Source organism: Peromyscus maniculatus, chromosome 10 (assembly GCF_049852395.1).
Source record: "Peromyscus maniculatus bairdii isolate BWxNUB_F1_BW_parent chromosome 10, HU_Pman_BW_mat_3.1, whole genome shotgun sequence".
In the NCBI taxonomy this organism is placed as follows: Eukaryota; Metazoa; Chordata; class Mammalia; order Rodentia; family Cricetidae; genus Peromyscus; species Peromyscus maniculatus.
This window is the reverse complement of record NC_134861.1, coordinates 91,280,707-91,308,452: the sequence shown is the minus strand read 5'-3', so window position 1 is coordinate 91,308,452 and position 27,746 is coordinate 91,280,707. Positions and strand designations below refer to the sequence as shown.

At 39.1% G+C, this 27,746-nt stretch overlaps 1 protein-coding gene across 2 annotated transcripts in view; it reads right to left on the bottom strand.

Moving 5' to 3' along the window:
- Window positions 1-4,108: 4,108 nt before the first annotated feature.
- The window catches only part of Cfap299 (cilia and flagella associated protein 299), a 527,989-nt gene continuing 504,351 nt past the window's right edge, over window positions 4,109-27,746 (bottom strand). The window contains exons 5-6 of one of the 2 annotated variants that reach the window (XM_006975367.4): window positions 20,576-20,705; window positions 4,109-4,340 (exon numbers count right to left, since the gene is read on the bottom strand). In XM_006975367.4, the coding sequence (XP_006975429.1) occupies window positions 4,245-4,340; window positions 20,576-20,705 (226 nt within the window). In that variant the 3' untranslated portion in view covers window positions 4,109-4,244. The remainder of the gene's footprint in view (window positions 4,341-20,575; window positions 20,706-27,746) is intronic. The other variant, XM_042257672.2, reaches the window with a different exon arrangement.

Genomic DNA, 27,746 nt, shown 5'->3' with positions numbered 1-27,746 from the left:
GACAGCTGGGACACCCAGATGTAACAGATGTGTGCACACACAGAGGAAGCCTTGGGGGCACAGGGTGGTGACCGCAAGGCAGAGAGGGAAGCCTCAGGAGAAGCAAACAAGCAGACAGCTGACACCTTGATAGCGCTCTGGCTTCCATAATGGTGAGAAAAGAAATAACTATTGTCTCAGTCACCCAATATAGTACTTTGTTATGGCAACCCTTAATCCAACTCAGACCTCTGGAGAATATTTATTCTTAGTAAGATCAGCTCAGAAATTAATGGGAAAATTACTGGTGATGATAGAGTTGCTTTTCTAGTGTCTTAAACATTGGAATTAAATATAGGAACAGTCTTCAAATAATAGCATTAAAAATTGAAGTAGTTTTAGCTACAAGAAACTTTAATATTAGAGGATAAGTATTTCAACAATAAACATTTGCTATTTCTGTTTAAAATGTGATGTTTGGATAATGAATGCACACATGATTTTAAATTGGAAGCTTGTAGTTTTATAAGGTATTGTGGAAGCCTTCCTCCTGGGGTGAGGTTCAGAGGCATGGTAAAACTTCCTTGGGGAACCTAGTGTGAGTGCTGACAGTGTGTGTAGAATACACATACCATGATTTTCTCCCCCCCGGATGTTTAGAGCCTGAAGATGTTCCCTTACAGAGACTGCTTCCACTGAGATTAACTGAGCCTGTATCCTTGTTCCAGCTATATAATACAAATCCTACCTCCTTGTTTATCTCTATCTGAGAACCCCCACTCCTTGTTCACCTATATGTAATAATTCTGCCTTTCTGTTCAACTCTATTTGATAAACAAGATGAGCTTCCAGGAGTGCTGTGGTTTCTCCACCAGAGACCCCAGAGCAGATGTTCAGTTTACATACCTGAACCCAGGTTTCCTGTGAGTATGCCTGGGTGCATGGCTTTTCTTAATTTTCTTCTGGCCACAGTCAGGTCTGTCCTGGCACCAGGATAGACATGGCAGAATAAATTGGAACATTTGAGAAAGCATGAGAGCTATTATGTGTGTTTGATTTTTGAGATTTGCAATATTTGTTTAGTTGCATGGGAAGACTCATTTGTTAAAGATCTGAAATTCATAGAAAGTCAAATATCATGAAATTTTAGGAATGAAATGTAAATATTTGTATAGAACATTTCATAGAAATTAGCCAAATCTATAAACAAAATAAATTAGAATAAATTTATATGCTGTGCTTAAAATATAAGGAAGTAATGTTTTGAATTTGTAAGTGTTATACATCAAATATTTACTTTGGTAGAAAGGAGTCTCATGGGCCAGAAAAATGGTTCAGCAGGTAAAACCACTTGTTGCCAAGTATGAGGGCCTGAGTTTGATCTGTAGAACCCACAAGGTGGAAAGAAAGAATTGCTCCCACAAACTGTCCTGTGACATTTATAAGCATACTGTGGTACGTGTGTCCCATCAGAATTATTTAATTAATGTACTAAAAGAATTTAGAAGGAAAACAATCTCAGAGAAGTTGCCAGGACAGCACAGACCCTCTCCTCTGTAGTATTTCTGAACAAGCAGCTGCCACATGTCCCTTGTCTCTCATATAACCACGAAATAATGGCCCCAAACAGCAAATAAGCATTTTTGTTTTACTACCATTTAATCTTTATAAACAACCTCTCAGTTCTTTACCAGTTGTTCCCCAGCTTCCTTTATAGGATAAGAATCCAACTCAGAATTACTTTGTGTTTGAGTGTCATGTCTCAAGTCATGTCTGCAGCCTGGGATGGCTTCTCTGCCTTTATTTATTATATGGTCTGTAGCTGGAAAGTTTCTCTGGTCCTGCCTGGCCCCACAGTCTCACCCACCCACAGTCCTGTAGTCAGTTATAAAATAATCACTCAGAGGCTTAATATTATTTACAAACTGTATGGCCTATGGCAGGCTTCTTGCTAGCTAGCTCTTTCATCTTAAATTAACCCATTTTTATTTATCTATGCTTTACCACATGGCAAACATACCATGGCGTTACTTGTCTGTTGGCATCTTGCTTCTTCTTCAGTGGTGGCTGGCATCTCTCCCTCCTCTCCTTTCCTCCCTCTGCATATCTGCTTGGATTTCCCACCTGCCTCTAAGGTGCCTTGCCATAGGCCAATGCAGCTTTATTTATCAACCAATCAGAGCAACACATATTCACAGCATACATTTGAATATTATAAGCAGTGCTTTTGCATACTTTCCCAGGATATGGTCCTTTTAAGTTTTGTACTGGTTAGACTGAGGTTATACAATGTTGGCAGAACTGTTAGAAGGGGGTGTGTATGTGCTGTCTCTCCATCAGCTAAGGTTTCCCTTCTCCCTGGAAATGTGACAGTTGACTGATTGGTTCAGACATAAATCTTAGCTGGTAGAAGATAAATTGAGTCTGTTTACCACTGATGATATGCTCTTTGATCACTGGCTGAAAGTGATATCAGCCACCCATTTCCATTTTTTCTTTTAAAAATTATTATGTTTTCTGTGGACAGGTACTCTGCAACTATACCTTTCCTAATCTGACTTCTAATTTATCCCTCTGTGGTCACTATACACTCGGGTTCCTATTTGTTCCTACTGCTGTTGTTACTGAAACACTCAGCTCTCCCACATTTTCCCAGTGGGAATTCTTTCCAATGGGGATCTGTGTCCTTTTAATCAACCTTGCTCACTAACTGCTCTCCGGAAAAGCATATTCCAGATTTGTATTTCCTCTGCCTCATCTCTAGAATCATTTGCTTCCTGGAGATCCTTGCTTGTTTTGGTGAAAAGTGGTGCTAAGGAGCTCAGGCTGTGGCAGCTTCCAGGTTGTCTAAATGGATAGACTCAAGTGCATGCATATGCACACACTGTGTTTTGTGTTTGCTGTGTAGAGTGCATTCATTGAAATCTGAGATTGCACAGACACACCCAATTCCAATTTAATACTCACACTAGATACTTACTGTTGTAATAAAACTGTAGAAAAAAAAGCACCTTCAGGCAGGAAGATTTATTTCACCTCACAGTTTGAGCTTCCTTGTGGAGGAGACATCACTGAGGCAGGAATATGATGCAGCTAGTCACACTGCATTTGCAGTCAGGAAGCAGAGAGAGTCCACCTGTCAATCAGTGTATGTTTGTGGGCGGGTATCAGGGCACCACGGAATGGAACCACCGATAACCCACACTCAGGCTGGGTCCTGCCACATCGGACAAACCTCCTGGATATGCCGGTGCATGCGTTCCTGGAGGTTTGTTTCCTAGGTGTTTTTAAGTTTTCTTAACTTGACAATTATAATTAACTGTAACAATTCCATTCCACTCACCCTGCTTGGGATTGGTTATACCACACCATACAATTCTTTTGCCCTGCTTGAACTCTGTATCTCTGCTCTGGGCTTCTGCACCACTTCAACATGAGGCCGGACTCCTACCTTGCTTGATTCCACTTACTTGCTTCACTATGAGATTGATTAGAAAATATATTAGCATAAGAACCAAATATTAATTTTAAATAAAAAGTGACTTTTGAATAGTCTTTCCTACACAAAGGCCATCCGCAGGGCACACTAGAAAAACATGATGGTTTTTCTCATAATGTCTTTGTTTCTCTAAAGTCTTCTGGTTTCCTTTATATTTCATCTCCCTAGCTCCATTGTCACGGGACTCAGGTCATCCAGGCACACAGACATGCTCAACTTTTATTCATTTCATAATTTTACAATCTCACGGAAGGTTTCAGATTTTATTGACTCATTTCAGTGTGACTGAAAACCCTGTGTGTTTTTCTAGTCTAGTCTTCCAATTGGAGCCCCCTTATCAATATTCAGCAATTTGAGGGACAGTGCTGCCAGTGATGCCACATGGCATCCTATTTGGTACTAGATTTGGCAACAGTGGGACCTGGAACGTTTTTGTTTTGGAACATCTGAGTTACAAAAATATGTCACCAATTAGCGCATCTTTGAAGTGGCAACAAGAGTCTCCTTCATGGAGACTCAGAAAAAAAAAATAAGATGAGAGAGAGAAGAAGAAGAAGAAAATAATAAAAAGAAAAACCTAAACCAGATCAAGAGGCTATCGGTAAAATAAAAATCCAGTCAAGATTACAGTTTTCTTTCTTTGTTAACTTTTATTACTCTTATTTGCCTTCTAGCTATAGGACTCATTTATGATTCCACTTTGCTCCTGACCAAAGAATTCATTGAAATGTAGCAAACAATAAGGAAACCATTTACTATGGGTTGCTTAAGTCTTCCTTCTGGAAATGTGGTCGAAGAGAACAGCGTGTGTGTAGAGCTCCGTCTGGATGGGGATTCTGGTAGAGTTGTCACCTGGCTGAGCCTGAAACACAAATTGCATTGTTAGCCAAGTCCACGGACATCACTGGCATTAAGTGGGTTTTCTGTTTGCTTCGATATTAGAGGAAAACAGGACTGGAAAGGCTGTTTCCATGGAGACCATTACACATCCCCTCCCCTCCCATTCTTTTCTCAGGAGTGGTGATGGGTGATGATTCCTGTCAGCAGCTTCTGCCCGGGTTGTGACATTATTGAAGTACCAGCGATCAAAGTGTGTCCCAGGCTCCAGCTGGTCTAGTAAACCCAGGACTCACTAACCCCAACTCCACAGAAATCTTCACAAAGGGCTCTACAAGCAGATGTTATTTCAGAGACATAATTAAAAAACTATCCTAGTTTTCGCTCCAGTGTGTGCTATAAAGATGTCTACGGTTTGAAGTTTGGACCAGTGGGAATATCGGGCCATGGTGGTTCTCACAAAAAGCCTCCCTCTCATCTGCTTGAAAACAAAATAAACTGGATTATTTTTCCTCTTTAAATTGAAATCTGTGAGAAAAATCTGTTCCTTTTGCCTTTACTCAGGATTGTTGATCATATAGATTGGCTCAGAGGGAACCATGGGGATAGTGCTTGCTAATCCCATTATTGATAAAGAGAGAAATGAAGAGTCTGGATGAAGTTAATTCTTAAAGGGAAGAAGTTTTTCTTCTAAATGATTTGCCTAATGTTCACCATTGGGTCTTTTGTATATTTACAACACAAAACTTCAGTGTTCCTAGGTTATTTTTATTCTGTTGTATACAGAACTGATAAAGAACATAGACCTGGTATTACAGAGAAGTTTTACACTCTTTTTCTCTTGTGACACTGAATTTCTTGCATCCTTTGTGAGAGGATATTTTGAGCCTATGCTGTATTAGTAAGTGTTGGGACAATTGTAAAGTCTTTGTAATGATCAAAACAAAAGACGACGGGGGTGTTGCTGATGGTTGTTCATTCATACACATTTCTGCTATTCTCTGATTTCATGTTAGTTTACAATTTTTAAATTGTAGAAAAATCCTGCTAATGCAAAATATATTCTTATCTACAAAAATGCAAACTTTTGAGTGTTGAGTGGGCTGCAATTAGTATTAGGCAGAGGGAAACCATTGCATCTATTTAATCTCAATTTTCCTTATTTCCTGTATGCATATTTCTGCTCTTTGAATTTTCATGTTGTATCATTCTGGTTTCCTCTATAAGCAGCAGATGAAGTAAAAATTTTGGAACATTTGCTTTGCATCTGTCTGAGAGTTATGGCTACACCCTTTCCAGAAGACCATCTTGTAAACATTGCAGACATTACTAATACCCAGTAGTTCTTCTAACGGTTGGGTAGCCTGTGCTTCTGAGGGTGGTGTATTATTCTAACTCTTCTTGGCTCACAGAGGTAAATCTCCAGGAGCAATGAAAGGCTAATTTACCTGATAATCTGTTTCTTTCTGTAGTGATATACTTTTAACCGCTTTTGTGGATTTCTTTTTTGTCGTTGAAATTTTTATAAGTGACAAATTCTCCTCCACTGGTGACAATAGTATGCTTTTTACATACAGTTTATCATTGCAATCTCTGTAAGTGCTGTGATGGAGGGAGGGGTTAGTCCTCTCCTAAATGAGAGACCATAGGGAATCCAGCTTTTTAGAACTGTTTTCATTGTTTGTCTGCTTGCCTGCTTTAAGGGTAAGAATCCCGTCTTTCTCACTGGGAATGACTGTGACTCTACACAGGGCCTGGTGATCTCGTTCACCCTTGCCTTGGTCTGTGTCAATGCTGACATCTACCTATTGGCTTCTGTGTGTCTCTCCATGTTGGTGGTCATGATGTAGAGAGTCCTTTTTCTTTTTGTGTGAACACACACTATCTTCCTATTTCTGGAGTATAGTAGTTTGCCCAGACTTGATGGGCCTGCTTTACTGGCTTACTCACTCTTTCCTTGGCCGATTATATCAAAGGGTTATTTAAAAACCTGTGTAATTTGGCTACATAGAAAAAACACTCTGTCTAATGATAATTTTTGTCCTTTTTGAAACATTTGAAAGCAATACTTTTAAACCATCTTTAGGTTTTTTTTAATTTCTTAAGCAATACTCTCAAACCATTTTTAGGGTTTTTTTTTTTTTTTTCCTTTTTCTTCTTCTTTCTTTTTTTAAGGAGGCCAAGCTTCAAAGCTCTTTCTGGCAGTTGATCTGGATTTTGGCTTCAAGAATCTTTTGGGGATCTCAAATGGAGAGAGATTTCCCTAAATGTATAGCAACTGATGGTGGACTGTTATGGAGAGAATTTATTGTTCTTGGATTCCTTCCATCAAGACAACAAACAGTTTCAAGATCACAACTTAAGATTCCTTATGCAAATTTCCAAGAAAATTTTAATAGTTTATTTGTTCAAAAGTTAAATGACTTCAAAAAATGGGGCTCATGGCACTTGAGAGGCAGGGGCAAGCAGATCTCCAGGAGTTTGAGGTCAGCCTGGTCTACATAGTGAATTCCAGAACAGTCAGGGCTACAGATAACAACAAGACATACAAAGTTACAGAGCTTGGAGTTTTTAAGCAGCAGTGAGGTTTGGATTGTTAATAGCTCTTCTCCCCCATGTGAGAAAGGCGGGAAATCAGTGGAGTCAGCTTATTTGATGCTCAAGCAGTCTTTCCATGAAATCATTATGATAAAAGGAGGGGAGGATCCAGTTGAAGAAAAACATGAGAAACTTTCAGATGGGCAAAATAAAAAAATCAAATTATGAGTCTCTAGATTACTTACTCATATATGTTTTTCATTTTTAATCTACATGACAGTAACAATTCTGTGAATGTTGTAAGTCTGACAATAATTCAAATAATTTATGTGTGGCAGTGTGAAATAAAGTGTGTTCAAGTCGAAGGACCTGAGTTTTGGCATTGGCTTTGATAGGTTCATGTTGCACTTATTCCTAAACATATCTTAGAACTTCTTATCCGTGTTATGTCATTTCTTCCTTTATTCCTTTCCCCCATTTTAATGAAAATAGATTTTTTTCTCACATAATGTATCTTGATTACAGTTTCCCCTCCCTCTACTCCTCTCACTTCCTGCCCACGTGCCCTCCCATATAGATTTACTACCTTTCCACCTGCCATTAGGAACAGTCAGGCTGGGGAGATGGCTCAGTTGTGAAGAGCACTGACTGCTTTTCCAGAGGACCTGGGTTCAATTCCCAGCAACCACATGCCAGCTTACAACTGTCTGTAAAAAAGAAATGGCCTTCTAAGGGATAATTAAAACAAAATATAGTAAGACTGAGATTGGACAAGCCCAAGAGAAGGCACAAGAAACATAGGCCCACTCATTCATATACTCAGGAATCCCATAAAAACACTAAACAGAAAGCCCTATGCAAAGGACCTGGTGCGGACCCCTGCAGGCCCTCTATGCTGCCTCAGTTTCTGTGAGTCCCTGTGTGTTTTAATCTTGCTGATTTAGAGGAGCATGTATTCTTGGTACCCTCCATCTCCTCTGGCTCCTGCACCCTTTTTTTCCCTCCTCTTCTGCAAGGTTCCCTGAGTCCTGAGAGAAGGGATTTGATGGAGACATCCTGTTTAGAGCTGAGTGTTCCAAGGTCTCTCACTTGAGTGATTTCTTTTTTTAACGATTCTTTGGAACAGCAGAAACATCTTACTGGTCCTTTACTAGCCTATCAGTTAAAAATCACACATATTCATTTTCTATTTTCATATGGATCATGATTCTATATCCCTTGAGACACTTTTCCTTAAAAACATTTCAAGAGTGCTAAAAAGCAGCCATGCACACACAGCAGTCACAGAATGGAATGCAGCATGTACAGAAAAGTCAGTACCTAATAAGCTTTCTCTTCAAACTCACAGTCCTGTAAGAAACTGCTAAAAAATATTTCACTGCAGTTTTTGCTACGTTCCAGGAGTGATAGACTCCCAAGCTGAGTATAGAATATAATAAAACAAAATATAAAATACTGGGATAAGACCAAGGGTGATAAAAAGCTGAACATTAATCATTGACGGGACAAAGAAATACCATCCTTGTTCCACCAAACTGTACAAGAGTTACAGATTTAAACATAAATAATAGGCCACAAAACTGAAAGAAAATACAAGCTAATGATTCCCCACCTTAGAATGAAAAGACTTAATATCAGCAGTGGAAAAAAAAACCCTCAAGGAGGGACATCAGCAGTTTGGACTAATACTTTTAAGATTTTTTCCATACCACAGACCATTATAAATGCTAAAAGAAAGCTCTGGTTTATAGTGTGTTACTATACCATAAGGTAACAAAAGAAGTGGAAATATAATATACTAACACCTGTGTAAAGGAAATGTTCATTTCCAATAATAGTAAAAACATAAATAAAAATGACCTCAACAAACCTGAAGATAGAGTATAAAAAGCATGCAAGAGTGCAGTAAACAGGGAGTGTCAAAACAATCCAGGTATAATTGTAAGTTGAGATGGTCTAACCAGAACATAACTGGATGATATCTAGATAATGCTTTACAAAGTATCTATATTTTGGCTAAATAATTTTCACATGTAAGGGGGAAAAACCATCTTTTCTCTTAGAAATAGAAGTGATGTCTTACTTTTTTTGGTCTTTCTGGCCTTTTGCTTTTATATTATGCTCTCTGGCTTTGTGTTTTTATGGTGTGTGTGTGTGTGTGTGTGTGTGTGTGTGTGTGTGTGTGTGTGTGTCTATGTGTGTTTTCTGTGTTTTTCTTATTTTTAAAAATTCTGGTTTTGTTTGTCTGCACATTTGGTTTCTAAATAGAGAGACAATAAGGGCGTGGGACTGAGTGGATGGAGAGGTGGGAAAGATATGGAAGGAACTGTGGGAAAGTAAACTATCATAGAAATACATTGTATGAAAAAATGTTTCTCAGCAAAAAAAAAATAATAATTCCTTAAATGGGTGTTGGTCTTACATTTTCCATGACTCCATACCTCATTCAAGTGATTTCTGATATTTTATTTTCATTAAAAATCAGGTCTTTGCCGGGCAGTGGTGGCGCACGCCTTTAATCCCAGCACTTGGGAGGCAGAGGCAGGCGGATCTCTGTGAGTTTGAGGCCAGCCTGGGCTACCAAGTGAGTTCCAGGAAAGGCGCAAAGCTACACAGAGAAACCCTGTCTCGAAAAAAAACCAAAAAAAAAAAAAAATCAGGTCTTTGACCAAAGATTGACAAATGGGATCTATTTTAACTACAAAGCTTCTGCATACAATAAAGCGAATGGCCAGTGGAGTAAAGAGACAGCCCACTAGCAGGTGAGAAAATTTTGCAAGCTGTACCTTGAAGAAAAGATTAACATCTAGAATATACAAGAGCTCAAACACTCACACATGGAGAAATCAACCCAACTAAAATATGAGCCATTGTTCTGAATATAGAATTCTCAAAAGAAGAAATGAAAATGACCAACAAATACATTTAAAATATTCAGTTTCATTCACAATCAGGGAAATGCAATTAAAACTACACTGAAATTCCATCTCATTCTAGTCAGAATAGAAATAATCAAGACATCAAATGACAACAATGCTGGAGAGGATATGAAGAAATAAGATTTTGAAGGTAAACTGCTGCAGCCACTAGGGAATTCAATATGAAGGCTCCTCAAAAAGCTAGAAACAGATCTATCATATCACCACAGTACCGCTCCTGGGTATATGTCCAAAGGAATGTGCATCCTATACAGAGATACTTGCTTATCCTTGTTCATTGATTGCTCTCACAATAGCTAAGAAATAGGATCAGCCTAGCTGTCCGTCAACTATTGAATATATAATGAAGAGTCATATTTAAAATTGTTATTTTGTAAGCTGAGGGGACAAGAAGAGGAAGAGGAGGAAGAAGAAGAGAAAGGAAGGAGGAGGAGGAAGAGGAAGGAGGAGGAGAGGAAGAAGAGGGTGAAGAAGAGGAGGAGAAAGATGAAGGAAGAGGAAGAAGAGGAGAGGAGTAGAGGAGAAGAAGAAGAGGAGGATAAAGAAGGAGGAGAAGAAGAATAGGAAGAGGAAGAAGAAGGAGGAGGAGGAGAAGAAGAAGAGGAGAGAGATACCCTGCAATGCTGGATAACTATGGAACAGTCTTTGAAGGGAGGAGTAAGAATTAAGAGATAATAGATATGAAAAATAGATGATGTAGACATAAAGGAAAAAGACAGAGACATAGAATAACATCAGGAGGGCTCTGGGTCAATACCACAGTTGCTCCAAGTTTATTTCTCATGGGTTTTTTATATATCAGCAAGGGGAGAGGCAAAAGACCTCTCCCTCTCAAGGACACAATGGTTCAAAGTACAAACAAGTGTAAACTTAATTCTCCAAACATCTAGTATCCATGCCTTATGGCCAAACATCCTGTAATTAGGCCTTGAAATATAAGACACCTGGTAACCATGCCTTTGGCCAAAACATCGAATTATGCAGCCGTGCAGGGCAAAACAAGCTTGGACTCTTTGACCTTGAGTCAAAATGGAATAAGGCCACACTATGGAGTCTCTGTGGGCCCCCACAGGCAAAATGTGCCCACTGGTACAGTAGAGTCATGATTAGTAATGGGGCAGGCTTTCCACTCTCTGATTGGGTTTAAGGTCTTCTCCATGAGCGTGAATTCATAATAGTGTAAATTCAGCCAAAAACTTATGGTTGAGGAGGTCTTAGGTCCTGGGGATGAACTTACTACTGTTGTTTAAATTGTCATGAATTTGAGCTTCTTTCTAAATATTTATGTATATGCCTGTAGACAAATGGCTACTCTCAGCCACCACCAGATAAGCCTCTTTCTGCAGTGAACCTTGGTGAATACGGAGACACATTTCTGTTCAAGGCACTGTGCACAAGCAATGGTCGTGTGGTTAGCATTAAACAAGTTTACACCACTCTCCTTAAGTCTCAGGGGTCACTGAGAAAAAAGGGGGTAGGAAGACTTCAAGACAAGAAGATAGGAAGACGAGGTGTGAAGTGTTATCTTTTGGGCATGGCATGGGCAATCAATTATGATTTTACAGCGGCTGTGGCTGCCTACAATGGGCCTATACAATCCTGGGCCTATCAGCAGGTTATCATGGATCAGGAAGAGGCTCATGGTGCCCTTCTCCTTCCTGCTCAACTATTGGTAGAGATATTCATTCACTGAGGAGTCTATCAGGCTCCAGTGGATAGTGCCTAACCCATGGTCACATAGATGATGCAGGTCAAACTCAATCTCTGCACAACACAAACTAAACCAAACAATAACAACAACAACAACAATGTAGTCATGCTTGTGGGGAATGAGAGCTGGGGGAGAATTAACAGGGGTGGAAGGGAAATCAGAGATGGTTTGTTTCAGGAATCAGAAGGCCTACCCTTTATACATGAGTGAAAATGTTGAACATCAAACTCAATACAAGTTATTTTAAAAAGAAAAAGAAATCAGATCTTTGCAAGGATAGAAGAAATACTTATTGTGTTCGGACTCAGTTTTCCTCTTGGTGCCAAACTAACTCCCCACTCTTCCTCCTGCTCCTAGACTGTGGTAGTGTAGCAAGAAATGGAGCTAAAGCTCTTGTCTCCAGATCTCTGCCTCCCACTTCCATGGGCCCTATTGGTTTGACTATCCTTGGGCATTATGTATGACGGGGCTACTTTGTTATGAGAAAGGCAACTGGAAACTTTTCTCACTTTTTATTGGGCTATGCATATTGAATATCATTAGTGATATTCTACTTGGATAGTACAAAGTGATCATTCTTTTTATTATTACTAAGAACTAAGAGCTATATAGTAATTCAACATTATAGATTTGAATTTTTCTTTTCCCCAGTTTGCCTTTCTTGTGTAATACTTCATATGTGAGTTCATGTCTTGGACACCTAACAACTGGTGCTTATCTCTAGGGCTTGTTCCATAAATACTGCATATAAAATTAAAATCAGTTTTCCAGGTCAAGAGGAGGACATGGCACTTAAGTTTTAGGAGTTTTAATTCATAAAAGCCAAGATCTATTATGTAATTTTTAATGGATTCCTTAAGGCCATTGATTTTAGTAGTAGTTAGTTGAGTAAATACTAATTTATATGTGGTGGACTTTCAGTTCAGATATACCAGGTGATTGCCCAAGGGAGAAAAAGTTTAAAAGCTACTTAGTATGCGGCTGTTTTAGGGCTATAATCAACCAAATATTCAATAATTTAGGCAGCAAACCCAGAGAGTTGGCAACACCTCAGCTTTACTTAATAACTGTGACTGTGCCATAGTTAAAAAGCAACATTTACAGGCGGCCTCTTGGGGAAAAGCCAAAGGCCCAAAGACGGAGCTGCTGAATCAGTGAGTGTCCCTTGCTCCACTGGCCCAGGGTGAGCCAGATTTGCCATGGAGTTTGGGTAGTCCTACTTGAAGACAGAAGAAGCGGTAGTGCCATTTAATCCTCGCCTGTTCAGCATCTTGCTTTTGGGTCTTGTTTTTAGTGATCAGAAGGAGATGCACCTGGCTCTTGTAAAAAAACAGATTGTCAAACTGAGGCTGTTTCCCAAGGGATCAAGCTCCAAGATATTCAACTAGAACCATCTGCCTAGAGGGTGTAGGAATGCCATGGGCTTCCATCTAGAGAGCCACAGTTTCAAGCCAGTGAAGGGCTGGGATTTTAAGGTCTGGGTGCCAAGGGAAATTAGAGTCAATGAATTCAGAGGCTGGAGGCAGAGTGAAGGAGGCAATTAACACCTTCCCCACTAATAGCAAAAAGCACTTGGGTGGTAGTTTCTGGAGCTGAGGAGAGAGGCATAAGCACTGATGAAATTGTCATCCAAATTAAATTAAAATAAAAAAAAAGCAAAACTGAGGACAGGTGCTTTTGTTTGACACATTTATTTAACTTAAAATCTTATTTACCTAGCATTCTGTTGCTTACAGAAAAAGAAAGTATTTGACATGTTTTTAGCATATATACAGTATATGCTAAAATACATAATATTTTATATAGAATATGTATTAACATCTAGACAATTATCTAAAAACAATAAAATGGTTGCCGGGCTCATTCACTCACACACCTGCCCCACAGCCACTGCCCTGGATCCCCGGGGTCAGTATTTCAAGGCTCACCTAAGAATGCTCAGAATTCATGCACCTACCAAAGAGAGAAAAGCAAGCCATGTCACCCACCCCTTGGGTAGTTGTCAGCTACAGAGTTTTAGCTTTACTTGTCTCCAGTGCTTGAGAGCCTAAAGAATTCTGAAGTTAACCTCAAAAGTTTCCAAGGTTCTTTTTGGCTCCATTCTTCATTTCTTTAGCAAATATTTAATATTCCATGTATTCACTCTACAGATGTCTTTGAGCACCTCCCACATATGGGCATAATGGCCAGCATGGGCAATAAGAAGGTGAAACAGTCAGCCAACAATTCCTGCTCTGCATTTTACAGTTTCTGACTGGTAAGTTTTGTTTTGTGTGATCCTCTGGGCAGATGAGCTGCATACAGAGATTCCCGAGAAGACAGGAATAGCATGAATACATGCCACCTTACAACTTTTTCCCTCTCCTGTAGTGGCCCAAGCAAATAAGGAAAAATCGTAGCAATTTACCAGTCAGAAGCATCATGAGGTTTATTCCTGCGAGGGTTTTCCATGGGCAGCACTTTTAGTCTCTTTGTATAATTTTAAGACTTTAACTGTGAACTGAAACACTTAAAATCAAGACTGCTGATCTGTTGTAAGGGAATGATTATGGTTCCTTTATGCACGCACAGTAAGTGAAATAAGCTAGGGAGACATTATTGTGGAAAGTAGCTCACTGTTATGGATACACAGTTGTGATCAGTCTTCAGAGGAGGAGGGGCCCTGACACGTAAAGAAACCAGACACTCATCCGGATAAATCAGTGCTCACTGTGTATCTCATGTGCCTTCCAAACTGCCACACTTACAACGGTCCCCCAAAGGGTGATGGTAACACTATGCCTGCTTAGTTTCAACAGTGCCTGACACTGAACAGAATCCACATACCTCTGAATCCTTCCAATATGATAGTTGCCTTGCTCATTTTATCCATCACTTGGTGAACAGCGATGGCCACATTATGCTCTAATGCATGACTCTTTTCAGAGGTCTGGGGGAGAAGTAAGAGCTTCCAAAGACTTCCATGGGTAAATACACATTCTTTAAGCTGTGTCTTTTTGAGGACGATCAGGCTAGTGAGAAACCTGGAGGCATCAACTCACAGTCTGCTCCCGGAATAGAACCCCATCTCAGATCCTCTTCTCCTTTCATGTAGACTCACGCCCTGTTGACCTGCTGCGGCTTTGCCTGTCAAGCTGCTCTGTTCTATGCCCTCTATCTACCCTACTCAGGACTTCATCCTGTTATTTCTTTGCCAAAGACTTGACATATTTCTCCATTTCCTAGCAAGAGCAGAGCACGGTCCTAATCAGCCCTCTGCACTCAAGCCTTGTCATGATCTCTCAGAGCTTGATTCCTATGGCACCTACCCAGGTGATGCAGTCCACATCACCAGGAGATGCCGGAGCATATTGAACTATCATTTTCCTTTGTCTGTCTTTTCCCTCTCATTCTGCAAGTCCAATCTTTAATCATCCTAGTCCCTGTTTAAGATGCCCTCCCTCACTACAACCAGACATTTCTTCATGCACACTTGCCAATCCTTCCACCAACATTAAAGGTTCTCCCTCCTTCCTCTCACCTATCATGGCGGCAGCTCAATCTGTGCCTTAAATCTTCCTTGTGTTTAACTGACACTGTGTGTTCCCATGCTTATTTCTTCCAAACAAACAAAAAAAGACAAAACAAAAAAGAAACTAAAAACACCCACAAGCAGCTAGAGGGCCAAGGTTGAGGTCTTTCTCATCTTTGTCTCCCCCTTAGCGACTCAGGATTATTGAATTTTAAGTGTCACTGATAGCCTCTACTGTGAATTATGTCATCTTAAATATGCACTTAAGCTGCCTGCATGTGTTTAAAAGTCAAAACTGCACTCTAACTTACTATTCTCATGGAGAACACCTGAAGTTATGTATTTCTCGGATTTCAGAAAAAGAATCTGGAAGCATAGACAAAAATAAAGATTTCTCCAAACTTCTTCTCTGATGAGAGTTCTTGTAGTTATTTTTGACTCACGGAATTGGCGGCTGTATTAATTAAAACTACCACTGCTCCCTCCATTCAGCATCGGGGCATAGTTCACCCAATTCTTTATCACTTGATTGTAATTTTCTTTTGAAAGGAATCATTCATGTGGTGATGTTTTGTTACGCCCACCCTAATAAACTTTGCCTGGAGATCAGAGGACAGAACGGCCACTAGATTAAACATGGAGCCAGGCAGTGGTGGCACACACCTTTAATCCCAGCACTAGGAGAGAAGTGGTGGCAGGGAGGTATATAAGGTGTGAGGAGACAGGAACTAAAGGCTTTTCAGGGTGAGGAGTTTCTAGAGGTAACACAGGGCAGTGGCTTCTTCCTTTGTCTCTCTGATATTTCAGCAAAGTTTATTAGGGTGCACAATATATCACCACACATTCATTTATTCAATGAATAATTGCTGAAGACTTTGTGTATGTGCATTGTGTATGGGTGCACATGTTCATGTATGTGTGAACGTGTGATGTGGGTACATGCGTGCAGAGGTGAGAGGATGGCATCCCATGTCTTCCTCATTTGCTCTCCACCTTACTGTTTTGAGCCAGGATCTCTCACTGAACCCGGATCTCTAGAACTCGGCTAGGCTGGCCAGCCAGCGTGATCACCCCAAGCTGTAGAATTACAGACTTGCACCACTGTGTATGGCTCTTTCTGTAGGTGCCGGGGTCCTCATGAGACACTTCAATTTTTATGACAAGACAGAGTATGTATGTGGGGAAAGCTAGTGTGACTAAGAAAACTCCTCCCTCCCTATTATAACTATCCTACTTCATCTGGCTTCCTTATCTCCTTGGTGGAACATGCTTGCTTTTGTGCACCCTTATTACGGTAAGACTCTAAGCAAACTGTCTTCTGCTAGTATGTTTTAAATGTAAAAGAAAAAATGCCTCCCACCCCCCACATCTCATTTTGTTCAGATAATGCAGAGAAGTGAGTGCAAAGTGCTTCCCTCTAAGATAATACACTGGAAACATTTCGGTGGGTGTGAATCACTCAGACAAGCATTCTTCACTCAAAAATAGAAACTTGTCTTATTTGTTCCAGATGTTATACAGCTGCAGGGAGGTTAAGCCAGTGGTCTTGTTTTCAATGCAACCAAACTCTTAACTGCATTTGGAATTTCTTAACCCATGAACTCATATTACTTGTTCTAAGACCTGCACAATTTTCCTCTTCTGACCGCTTCCATTCACAAACAACTGTTTCGTGGGAACTGCACTTTAGAATTAATGAGGCTACATCTGTTGTGCAAAGGAAACACATCCTGTTTACCACTGTTTCCACCTTTCATTGATCGTGACCTCCTTAATTTGAAGCATCAAGTATTTCAGAGACAGTATCCGAAGGAAAAGAATAGGCGGGATGAGCCATGTCCTCATGGTGCTTTGCAGCCCCTGACCTGTCTGAATGACAAGATGTTCATTTTTGAAAAATTGGAAGAAAAATGACTATGAGAAATACTAAATATAAAAATGTGATTCTTATAATTTGTAGTTACTTAAACGTGCACTTTATCATATTTCTTAGTTTCCTGAAAGTGTTATTTTGGGGACTCGTGAAATACAGAACATCAGGGCACTTTGAAATGGTGAATACAAATTGTGTAGGGGACACACATGCAAATTTAATGCCTAGATTATAAAAATTATTATAAAAATTAAAGTCTGTGTTATTCTACTTCTATTTGGGAAGAGAAGGCCAGACCTCTTAGGTTACTGCTTTTCCAGGGAGAAGCTTTCTGAATTGTGTGGGTCATGGGCAAGCATGGAATCATGAAGTTTGTTCTTCTTGGGCTCGGTCAAGACCAAGTTTGAACATGGAGCTGGTGCATTTGAGAGATTCGCGAGATCAGAGTTAAACAAATCAAACAAAAACCAGAAACCCTCCACTTCCTTCTGTGTCGGCACACAGGAAGATGATGTGAGTCTGTCAAGGCAACATGGGTAAGGGAGTAGTGGCCTTCAAGTTTATTTCTGGATGTTGAGGCTAGTGTTTATTTCTAGAAAGTCTGACATCAATTTTATCTTTCTGGAGATCAAACAGATAACATTAATCTACAATTGAAACCTGTAAAATTAAGAAATTACTCAGTTATCAACAGATGGCTCACTGACTTATTTTTTGACTCAGCATTCATGAACTGGTTCTTTCTCCAAGATTTAGTGACTTTTTCCATCAAATTAAATTCTTTTCCTAAAAAATAGAGGAAATTGAGTATTTTATGTATTGTTGGTGAAGTTTAATTTCATGAATGATTTTGGAAGTGAGAGATTTTTGTTAAACATGTTCAAGTAATTGTATGATTGATTCCTCAGAGCTCATGAAACTCTTTTCAGGACGTGTGTACTTCAAGTACACCATTAACTGAAACAGAGCCCCGAAGTAGGTCAAATAATATGTTGTTCAAACTTATTTAAACACTTTTCCCACAAAGTCATCGTGAAGTTGTTAATAATTTGAGGTTTTCCTTAAATATACCTCTTAGCTTCTAGAGGAAAACCTCTGTGAATGCTGTTTGCTCAGCTTTCTGTCTTAACATCATCTAATCACATGTTGACATTTTACACAGGAGGTGCTGCTACAGAGAAAGCCTTTTAACAAGCTTTATTCTTCTCCAAGATTCCTCATAAATGTGGCCCCACAGTTTCCAGTTCCTCGTTTGTGGTAAAGAAAGGAGTAGCATTTCCTCTAAAGGACATGGCACTGCATAGGAGCTCCTTAGCTATTTATCCAATATCTCCTTTCCCTGGACCCAGAACCCATGTTTTTTTTTTTTTTTTTTTTCAGTTAGGTGCATGGGTGTTGCTAGAATTTTCCTGCCTGGCCCATAGTCAGAACAAATCTCTGTCACCCACCAATCCCACAGCCACTCAGACCTAACCAAGTAAAAACAGAGACTTATATTGTGTAAACTGTTTGGCCTAATGGCTCAGGCTTCTAGCTATCTAGTTCTTATATGTTAAATTAAGCCATTTCTATAAATCTATATCTTGCCATGTGGCTCATGGCTTACCAGCATCTTCACATGCTGCTTGTCATGGTGGCAGCTGGCAGTGTCTCTCTTCCCTTCCTGTTCTCTCAATTCTCCTCTCTGTTAGTCCCGCCTATACTTCCTGCCTGGCCACTGGCCAATCAGTGTTTTATTTATTAACCAATCAGAGCAATTTGACATACAGACCATCCCACAGCACATGGGGACCTAAAAAAAACAATAGGACACTGCCCAGACTTTCAGACAGCTGGATAGGTCACATCTAGCCACACATGAGCTATGGAACATGAGAGCATTTATGCATAAACTTTTGGGAAATTTTCTTCAAAGGCAGCAAGAGCATAACTTTTATATATTTTCATGTCTCTCCAGTGGTCTGTTTCATCCATGCTTGGAGACTATTTGGGCTCCAAAACAGTTCACACTGGTTCTGGTTCAAGGTCCAACTTTGGATGCGACTGTCTAGATTGAGAAGTAGAAGACAAGCAGCTTCTGTCCAGCTGGATATGCTCTCCAATTTGAATGTGATCACAATCAACACGATTTTTTGTACAATTTCATTCATTCATTCTTTGGACTTTTAGTTATTGAGCACTTTGTGTATGACAGAATCTGTGTTAAGTGAATGTGAAATGAGTTTTTGACTTTATTTCTCTAAAACCTTCAGAAAAAGATTGAGAATCCAACTGCCTATACTTTGCCTTTGGCTTCTCTGCCTCTATCACATGCATGTTACATAATTCTTATGTTTTTCATTCTGGAACATTATTTTCCTTGCCTTTGCCTGTTAGACTCTCATATGAATGAACAACACCAACAACAAACCCGAATGAAAATCAAAGGCAAAAGTTATTAACAAAAGTTAATAAACACCTAAACAACTCCAGCATATAACAATGTTACTCAAAATTTTAACTTTTATCCTTAGACATACAAATGATGATCAAAATTCATGATGTGATTTTAACTTTTGAAAACATTTAAGATGTAAATATTTGCTGTTGATAAAATTTTAAGTATCATTGGCCATGTCTTCAAAATATTTTAATGAAACATTTTCTAAAGTAATGCTTAGAAGTATATTAACAGATATATTTATTTTTCAATTGTTGTTTGTGTTTGACAGGTTCTCTCTTTGGTTAAGGCTGGTCTAGAGTTCACTGTGTACCTCAAGCTGGTCTTACCTCATAACAAGCCTCTGCTTGATTCTCCAAGTTACTGAGATTATAGGTAAAAACCATATTGCCTGGCTTTTTCTGTCACATTTTTTTCAATGTTAGTCATATAGTGAAGGATAAGAATCCCGGGTTGTCTTAATTAGGGTTTCTATTGCTGTGAAGAGATACTATGACCATGGCAATGGCAACTCCTATAAAGGACACATTTAATTGTGTGGCTTACAGTTCAGAGGTTCAGTCCATTATTGCCATGGTGGGGCATGGCAGTGTGCAGGTAGACATGGTGCTAGAGAAGTACCTGAGAGTTCTACATCTTGTGCAGGCAAAAGGAAGTGGTCTGAGACACTGGGTGTGGCTTGAGCATTCAGACCTTAAAAGCCCCTGCCACAGTGACACATTTGCTCCAACAAAGCTACACCTCCTAATAATGCCACTCCCTTTGGGGCCATTTTATTTCAAAGCACCACAAGGGTACAAATACAAGGTTAAGAATCCCTCTCTACTGATACCTCCACTGTAAAGTCTAGACCCCTAAGGATCAGAGCAAACAGACTATCAACTTCTCTCTAATCTAATTATGCTCTAGGCAGGGAGAAATCTTCCCACTTACAAGTTCTACTTCAATCCCACGTGAACTCTTTCTTCTCATAATCTTCCAAACTTCTGAAGAATACTTTCTTCCCTCTCCCTCCCTCTCTCCCTCCCTCCCTTCCTTCTCCCTCCTCTCCTTTATTCCCTTGCTCTTCTCTCCTTGTCTTTTCTTTCATTGTGAATGTTCATGCTTCAAAGCAATTTTTCATCTCTAAATTACAAAACAAACACACAAAACTTCCAAGCCTAAAAGTGTCAGACATTTAAGAGATTTTTTGACTAAGTAGAAACATAACACATTTTAAAGAAATAGGTGGGTATAAGTCATGGTTACCTTTGGGTCAACATTGAGAATTTTTCTGTCTCTTTTATATTTAAAAAGTAAGCCTTCAGGATTGTCAGCAAGCACTTGATAATTTGGACTTGAGTTGCAAACAGCAATATGATTGTCCCAGTTGTAAAAGCTATAAAAATAAACATTTTTAAAGAATTTAGATGTCTAACACATTAAGATGATACACACTTCAGAAAATATTTGGGACAGTTCATCCCCAAGAATAACTATGAAGAACACATCTGAAATTTGAATTCTAGCTGAAAGATTATGTGAGGTTACTCCCCAACCATTTAGATACATATTTATAATGATTTTACATGATTTCCTGGTTTGGACACTGTAACTTAGGACTTATTCTAGTATTATATTCGCAGGAAGTCAAGGAGAAAATTGATGCAATTTAAGATTATTTGTTCCACTGTAGACTCTTCAGGGTATGAAAAGACTGTTTAGTGGAGAGAAGGGCAGACGAAGTCACCTCTTTCCATTCAAAACAATTTCACATTGATTTTTTTCTTCCAGGGTTTCTATTTCCATTCATTTCCCAGGGAGTGGAGGAACTGTACATTTATGTGGTTATCATAGAATAGACATGTTTTGGTGTATTCTAAGAGGATATCCCTATGAAGGTACTCTCATTTCAGAGGACAAGAGGCTAGAAAAAGTGACCAGCATGGTCAAGGTATTGCAAGTCACATGTCATATGGATAACATTCCAGCTCAAACTTGTGTGTTTCAAAGCATACCTATGCTCTTTCAACTATCCAAGTATACTAGCATTTTATCTTTAAAAACATTCTACGGAGGGTTTCTAGCTTTTTCCACGTGTTATTTTTACTTGTCAACACTGAACACAGTACTGCCCTTTAAACTGAAGGACTCCTCAGTGTATCTTCTTTAATGTGTGTTACTCTTATCCAGATATTTTAAATGGTATGCTCACTTTTAAAATGGCAAAGAGCAAGGTGAGTGTATGGTTTATAGACCTAGCTTTCAAATATTTGTAGTATGTACTTTTAAAAAGATTCATTTTGTGTGAGTCCAGGTATACGGGGAGGCCAGAGGTGTCAGATCTCTTCGAGCTGTAGTAAAAGGTGGTTGGGACCTGTCAGAACAGAGCTAGCGTCCTCTGGGAAGCAGTCCGTGTTCTTTACTGTGGAGCCATCTCTACAGCCCTTGCTGTCTTTTTCATGTTTCCCCAGATTCTACCTCTCAGTTTGGCCCACTACTCTTCTTTCCTTCTTCTGAACGAGATGTCTTCACTGGTTAAAATCTCTCTGAATGGTTATGTTGTTTGGGGAAACCTAGGTATTACCTATCACCTTTGTGTTACTATCTAAAAACAGTAACTTGCCAATACCCAGAACCGCTTGCCCATATCCTGTGCTTTCTGTCATTGGGCAGGTAGATCTGCATGAGAATGGCTACCCTTTCTGAGGTGGGGTGAGAAGAAATGGCTTCCGATCATGTCTATGCTTTCACCACTACTTAGAAAGCACCAGGAAGCTCCTGCTTGGATTTGGGCATCTCACCATCCTTGCCCACCCTTCAGCTGGTACCCAAGAATAACACTGAGCATGATAGGCTCAGTCTCCAACAGGACACGGGCAGCAGGGGAAAGGCCGAGTTCTGGGGATTTAATGGCAAATGCATAGCAGAGACTTGGCAGCTGGTTTGACAGTGCAGCCTTCCAATCTAGGCTTTCTAATTCAGTTTCACCTGAAGAAAGAAGATAATTTGACCTCACCTAACTGACTTTCAGTTAAGAGATTGCTAGATTAGAATGGGGGACACGATGTGACTTTCAAACTTGACATATGTGTCTAAATAATTATTTATGAGATATAAAGATACAGATAATCCCATCACGGCTCCTGAGTCATAACTGTGCTTACAGTGGCATGGTTTATATCGCACATTCCGATCTTGTTGCTCAGACATCAGGTTAAGCCTTATGGAAACCCAGTCAGGCTTTATTAAAAATACTCTTCATATAAGAAATTGAATTTGTGTGGTGCATGGGGCTTTTGGTGAAAGCATTTGGTTTGCCAATGCCTTCTCCTCCTAAGTAGCTTCATTTTTCTGTCAATTCTCATATCTAATGATCAGCATTTAATAGGAGAATTACTTAACAGCAGCTGCTGGGTCCTGTTGTAAGCCCAATGAATTGCCTCAGTTTCTCACCAACCCCAGGAATCAGGTACAACACCAGCCCCCTGTACACAGAGGATGGACAAGGAAATGTCCCCGCCCCCAGGTTTTAAGAGTCCTCCTGCTCACATGCCCTGCTCCCTTCTCCAGAGCAGGCTTCAGCTTTGGGAAGCTCTTCGACAGAGGATAGCCAGTTACCGACATACAAATGTTTAATTTTTTCCACGGGCAATCCTCCAGACTATAACCCAACTCTTCCTTTCTGGGCAACCACACGATAGAGATTTAGTCAATGGGGCATGCGCAGAAGTCATATTTGCCACTTTCCATCGGTATCCATACAGACATCCACGTTCTCCTCACCTTCTAACCAGCTAAAAGGAGAGGACAGGAAGCCAGGTGCTGAAGATATGTGGAGTCCCATGAAACATGAGGACTAAAGGATTGAGCTAGCCCGACTGTACTAGTGCAAATGGTTTGGCATGGCCTCTACGTTTGAAAATAAAAAAAAAAAAAAAAAAAAAAGAGGAAATCATATACAGTGTATGGCTCCAACATGTGGGCACTTGTTAGCATTACTTGTCAACTCATTCCTCCTCCATGCAATGATTAGCGATGCTTCTTTTATCATAAATGTTTTAAAAATGATAATGTGTGTTTCCAAGCTTCTCCACGCTCTGTTCATACCAGTATTAAAAAGATGCTTAGTCAAAAATTGTAGAATATTTAATGTTTGGTGAAACAAACTTTACACCATTGTGAAACTTACAAAAATAAAAATTTTGTCTAGTGTTCCTTCCTAGTCTTATTTTATGACTTGGAATTAAGTGTATAATCTGCTGCTCCATGATTTCAATCCCTAGTGTGAATACATCTAGTCTTTTCTGCCTATGATGATGCCTGGAGGAAAAAAAACACCTAGTATTAGTTGGATGAATATCTTAGCTGGGAAGAACTTAAATTTCAGGTTATTCTTTGGAGTTTTATATATTATTATTGCTCCGTACATCATTATTATGAAGTGGGTACTATGGTGATATTTTATTTGTATGTTAATAAAGTTTGCCTAGAGATCAGAGGTTATAGGGGCCATAAACAGAAGTCAGGCTGTGGTAGCACACACCCTTAATCCGATCACATGGCAGGCAGAGTCTCTGTGTGGTCAAGGACACAGCCAAGTGTGGTGGTACACGTCTTTAATCCCAGTACCAAACATAGAGACCTGGAGGTCAGTATAGACAGGCAATGATGAGGAAGTGATGTGGCTGAGCTTAAATCCAATGAGAAGGCAGAACAGGAAGACAATAAAAGTGCAGTTTAGACAGGAAGAAGCTCTCTCTCTGGGCAAGCTACTGTATGGTGGTAAGCTAAGGCTAGTCATGGGTCTTCACTATTTCTCTGATTTCTTTGGCTATTACCTCTGTATTTGGCTCTGTGTTTCTTATTTAATAAGACTGTTAAACAATTTGTCTACATTTGGTGCCTATCTTCAGGAAGATGTATGTTGGTGTTTATTCTTATGTAAATATTTATTTTGCATACAGCTATTCTGAAGTAAGCTTCTTATTAGTTCTAACTATTTCTTCCATTTGATTCTCTGGGTTCCCGGTGATAGTAACACTAACAATGATAAGACATCCTTATTTCCAATGCGAGTTTCCTGAAATGTTCAGGTGTTCTTGAGTCAACAAGGAATCTAGAAACAATAATCATGTCAACTAAAAAAAGCACAAAATTATAGCTAAAAATAATAAAGTATTAAATTTTATTGAATAATTTTCAAGCTTTGCTGGCTTTTATATTTACCGAATTTTGCAACAATTCTGTTTTTTTCATTTGCAAATATGAATTACAAAATTTGTTTTATTTTAAATTAAAACAAATCATATAATTTATTTTAAATTATAAATTATATATTTCCCCCTTCCATCTCCTTCCCCATATTCACCCAAGACCACTGCAGTTCTCTCAAATTCACGGCCTCTTTTTCTCTTAGTATTATTGTTACATGTGTTACACATATATGAATACATATATAAATACTACCTGCTGTGGCAATTTAGTGTTGTGTGCATGTATATGTCTAAAGGAAATGTCTACAGGGATGACCACTTGGTATTGGATAACCAATTAGGGTCTCACCCCTGGGGAAGACAAATTGACAATTTTAATTTCAAAGAAAAGCTTTTATGTCATTAATGTTGTTCTTATCCTTATATCTAAAGCTCACTTTTTTCCCAAACAATTTAAGTTAATTTTTTAAAATAAAATCTGGGATAAGATAAAAAATTTTCTTTAATTTTTGGCATCTGCTAGGTATTATACTTCTTGGGGGGAAAGACGATATATTATTAGATGTTGAAGACAAGGGAGATAAAAAAATTAAAAAGAATCCCCAGATATTTTTTAATTCATAAGGTTTTAAATTTAACATTAGCTTTGGGGGGTTGGCTAGAGATGGCTCAGGGGTTAAGAGCATTGGTTGCACTTTCAGGACACCCAGCTTTAGTTCCCAGCACCCACATCATGGCTCAAAATTGTCTGTAACTCCAGTTTCAGGGGATCCAGTGCCCTCTTCTGCCCTCCATGGGCACCAAACATACATGCAAGCAGAACACCAATACATACAAATAACTCTAATTTAAAACAAACTAAAATATTCTATAGCAGCACTAATTAGTACACATGACATTCTTGTCAGGTTCTATAGTTAATATGTCTCTATGAAAGAAAATGTTTTGTGGATACAAAGGTTTTACACACAAAAAATGCTAGCACTGTGTGTTCTTCATGTTCCTTCTGATACAAATCTGAATCCTCTCGGTAACTTATTAATGATATAGGCACAAGCCCTCGGTACCCATCCATGTGCTTTTATCTCCCTTTGTCTTCAGGTCAGCTAAATAATTTAATTAAGTCTTTAGTTGATTGAAACACAGGAGTAGGAGACTGGGAAATCAAAATTCTTGAATAGGTTAGATCCTTATCTTCTCTGTGATTAAATGCAATATTGAAGTAGATTAAATTTACAGTTGAATTCCAGACATCTAGAATTTTGCAGCTTACATACCCTAGAGTCTACTGTCCAATTAAGGAGGAGGATAAGCTATGAATAAATGAAGAATAGAAAATCAAGGAGAAAGAGTTCTTTCTTGGCACCAGAAAATAGAAGACATATGTGAGCATCATGCAAGTTTTATGGAAGAGGAACAAGAACATATATTCTTGCTGTCCAAAGTCAAGGGCTGGAAGGCTTTGTAGTGAAAGTAAGGGTTACAGTAAGTCTTTATAAATCATGTGCCAGGTTCATAAGAAGGTGAAAGAGCATTTTAGATAAAGAGACCATATGAAAAGGCATGGGCACATGAAACGTGATAAGACTTTCCCGAAAATCCAGTTTTAGTTTATTTGGGCCATGTAAGACAAACAAACAACAAATGTTAGGGAAGATGATGGTGAAGGACACACAGACCACAGCGTTTCCTAGATGATGAACTGAGGCAATGACCAAACTGTTTCTAGAATATAGCCATGAAAAAGAACTATAGCAATGAAACAATTTGCTCAAAGTGTAGGTTCGGAAAGAAGAATTTGGAAGCAGTGTGGATAATTGCTTTGAGAGCAAGCAAAACTGGTTCAGGCAATCCTGAATTATACACATAAAGCTGAAAACAAAGGACTGGATTTGAGAAGATACTAACCAGGCTCATGGATGGACAAACTGGTTATGTGAGTGACAAAGACAAGACAAGAGTCTAGATTTACTTTGATGTTTCTGTTGGATTCTCTAAGCAAGGGAAGCATTTACTCAGATATAAAATGCAGAAGAAGGAACTGTGTGTAGAAGGAGCAGTTTCAGTTCACATCTGAACAGACTGAACTTTGAAATCCCTGGAAAACACCCAAGAAAATGAAAGCAGAGAGCTTGGTTTTTGTTGTTTACTCTTCTGTTTCTGACACTTACTCCAAGCTCACACCTGGCACACTATCGAGTCCAAATTCCAAATGCATATTAATTGCATAAACATGGTGTATGAATTTTAGAAGTTTTAAGGCATTTTTGTGATGAAATAATGGATATGAAGTACCTGTGGTATCAGTACAAGTATCTAAATTCAACGGTAAGAGCGACATGGCCAAAGAGTATGCAATAAAGGATGAAATTTGAGAACACAAATGTTATAAAATAGAAATGAATGGTAAAATCCAGCATATCGATGCAGAAATAACCAGAAATAAAATAGAATCAGCATGGACATCTTACAGAAGAAAGAGAGAGAGAGAAGAAGGGAGAGAAAGAAGGAGGGAGGGAGGGGGAGGGGGAGATATATCACAAAAGCACACTTTCAAAAGAGACAACAGAGGATGGAGATTTCACTGTCAGTGGCAGAATATTTGCCTATCAGGCTGGATCTCCAAGCACAACAGAAACAAACAATAACCAATCAAACAAACACATCAGCATATACAATGGTGAGAAATGGTTTACAAATTAGATCAAGTATGAACAATCAGTAAAAAAAAAAATTGACACTTTGAAAGATATTATGGTGGGATCATTCACAATGATAATAGGAGAAAAGTCAGGTAATAGAGAATAAAAGGGAGGATGTGAAAAGATTACCAAAGAAGACTAAGTTCTTGAAGAACACATGTGGGAAAGAAGTAAGAAAGTGAGGATAACACTTCAGAATGATTCCATGATGCAAAGAGAATGTGAAGAATGTCTCCAAAGAGACAGTAACTATGAAAAAGTCCTTGTCACAGAAAATTATACAGGACTACTTATATCTCATATCAAAATGTACTATGCCACTTCCTTTTTTAAAAGTTTTTTTTCTTTTGTTTTGATATGATATAATTACATCATTTCTCCTTTCCCTTCCGCCTCTTGGGAGACCGTTATGGAAAACCACAACCAACCAAAATTCAGAGTTGTTCAACCCAGTCCTAATGGATAGAACTACAAAATACTCCCATACCTATGGCTCAGGGTATTTCAGAAGAGGGGACAGAA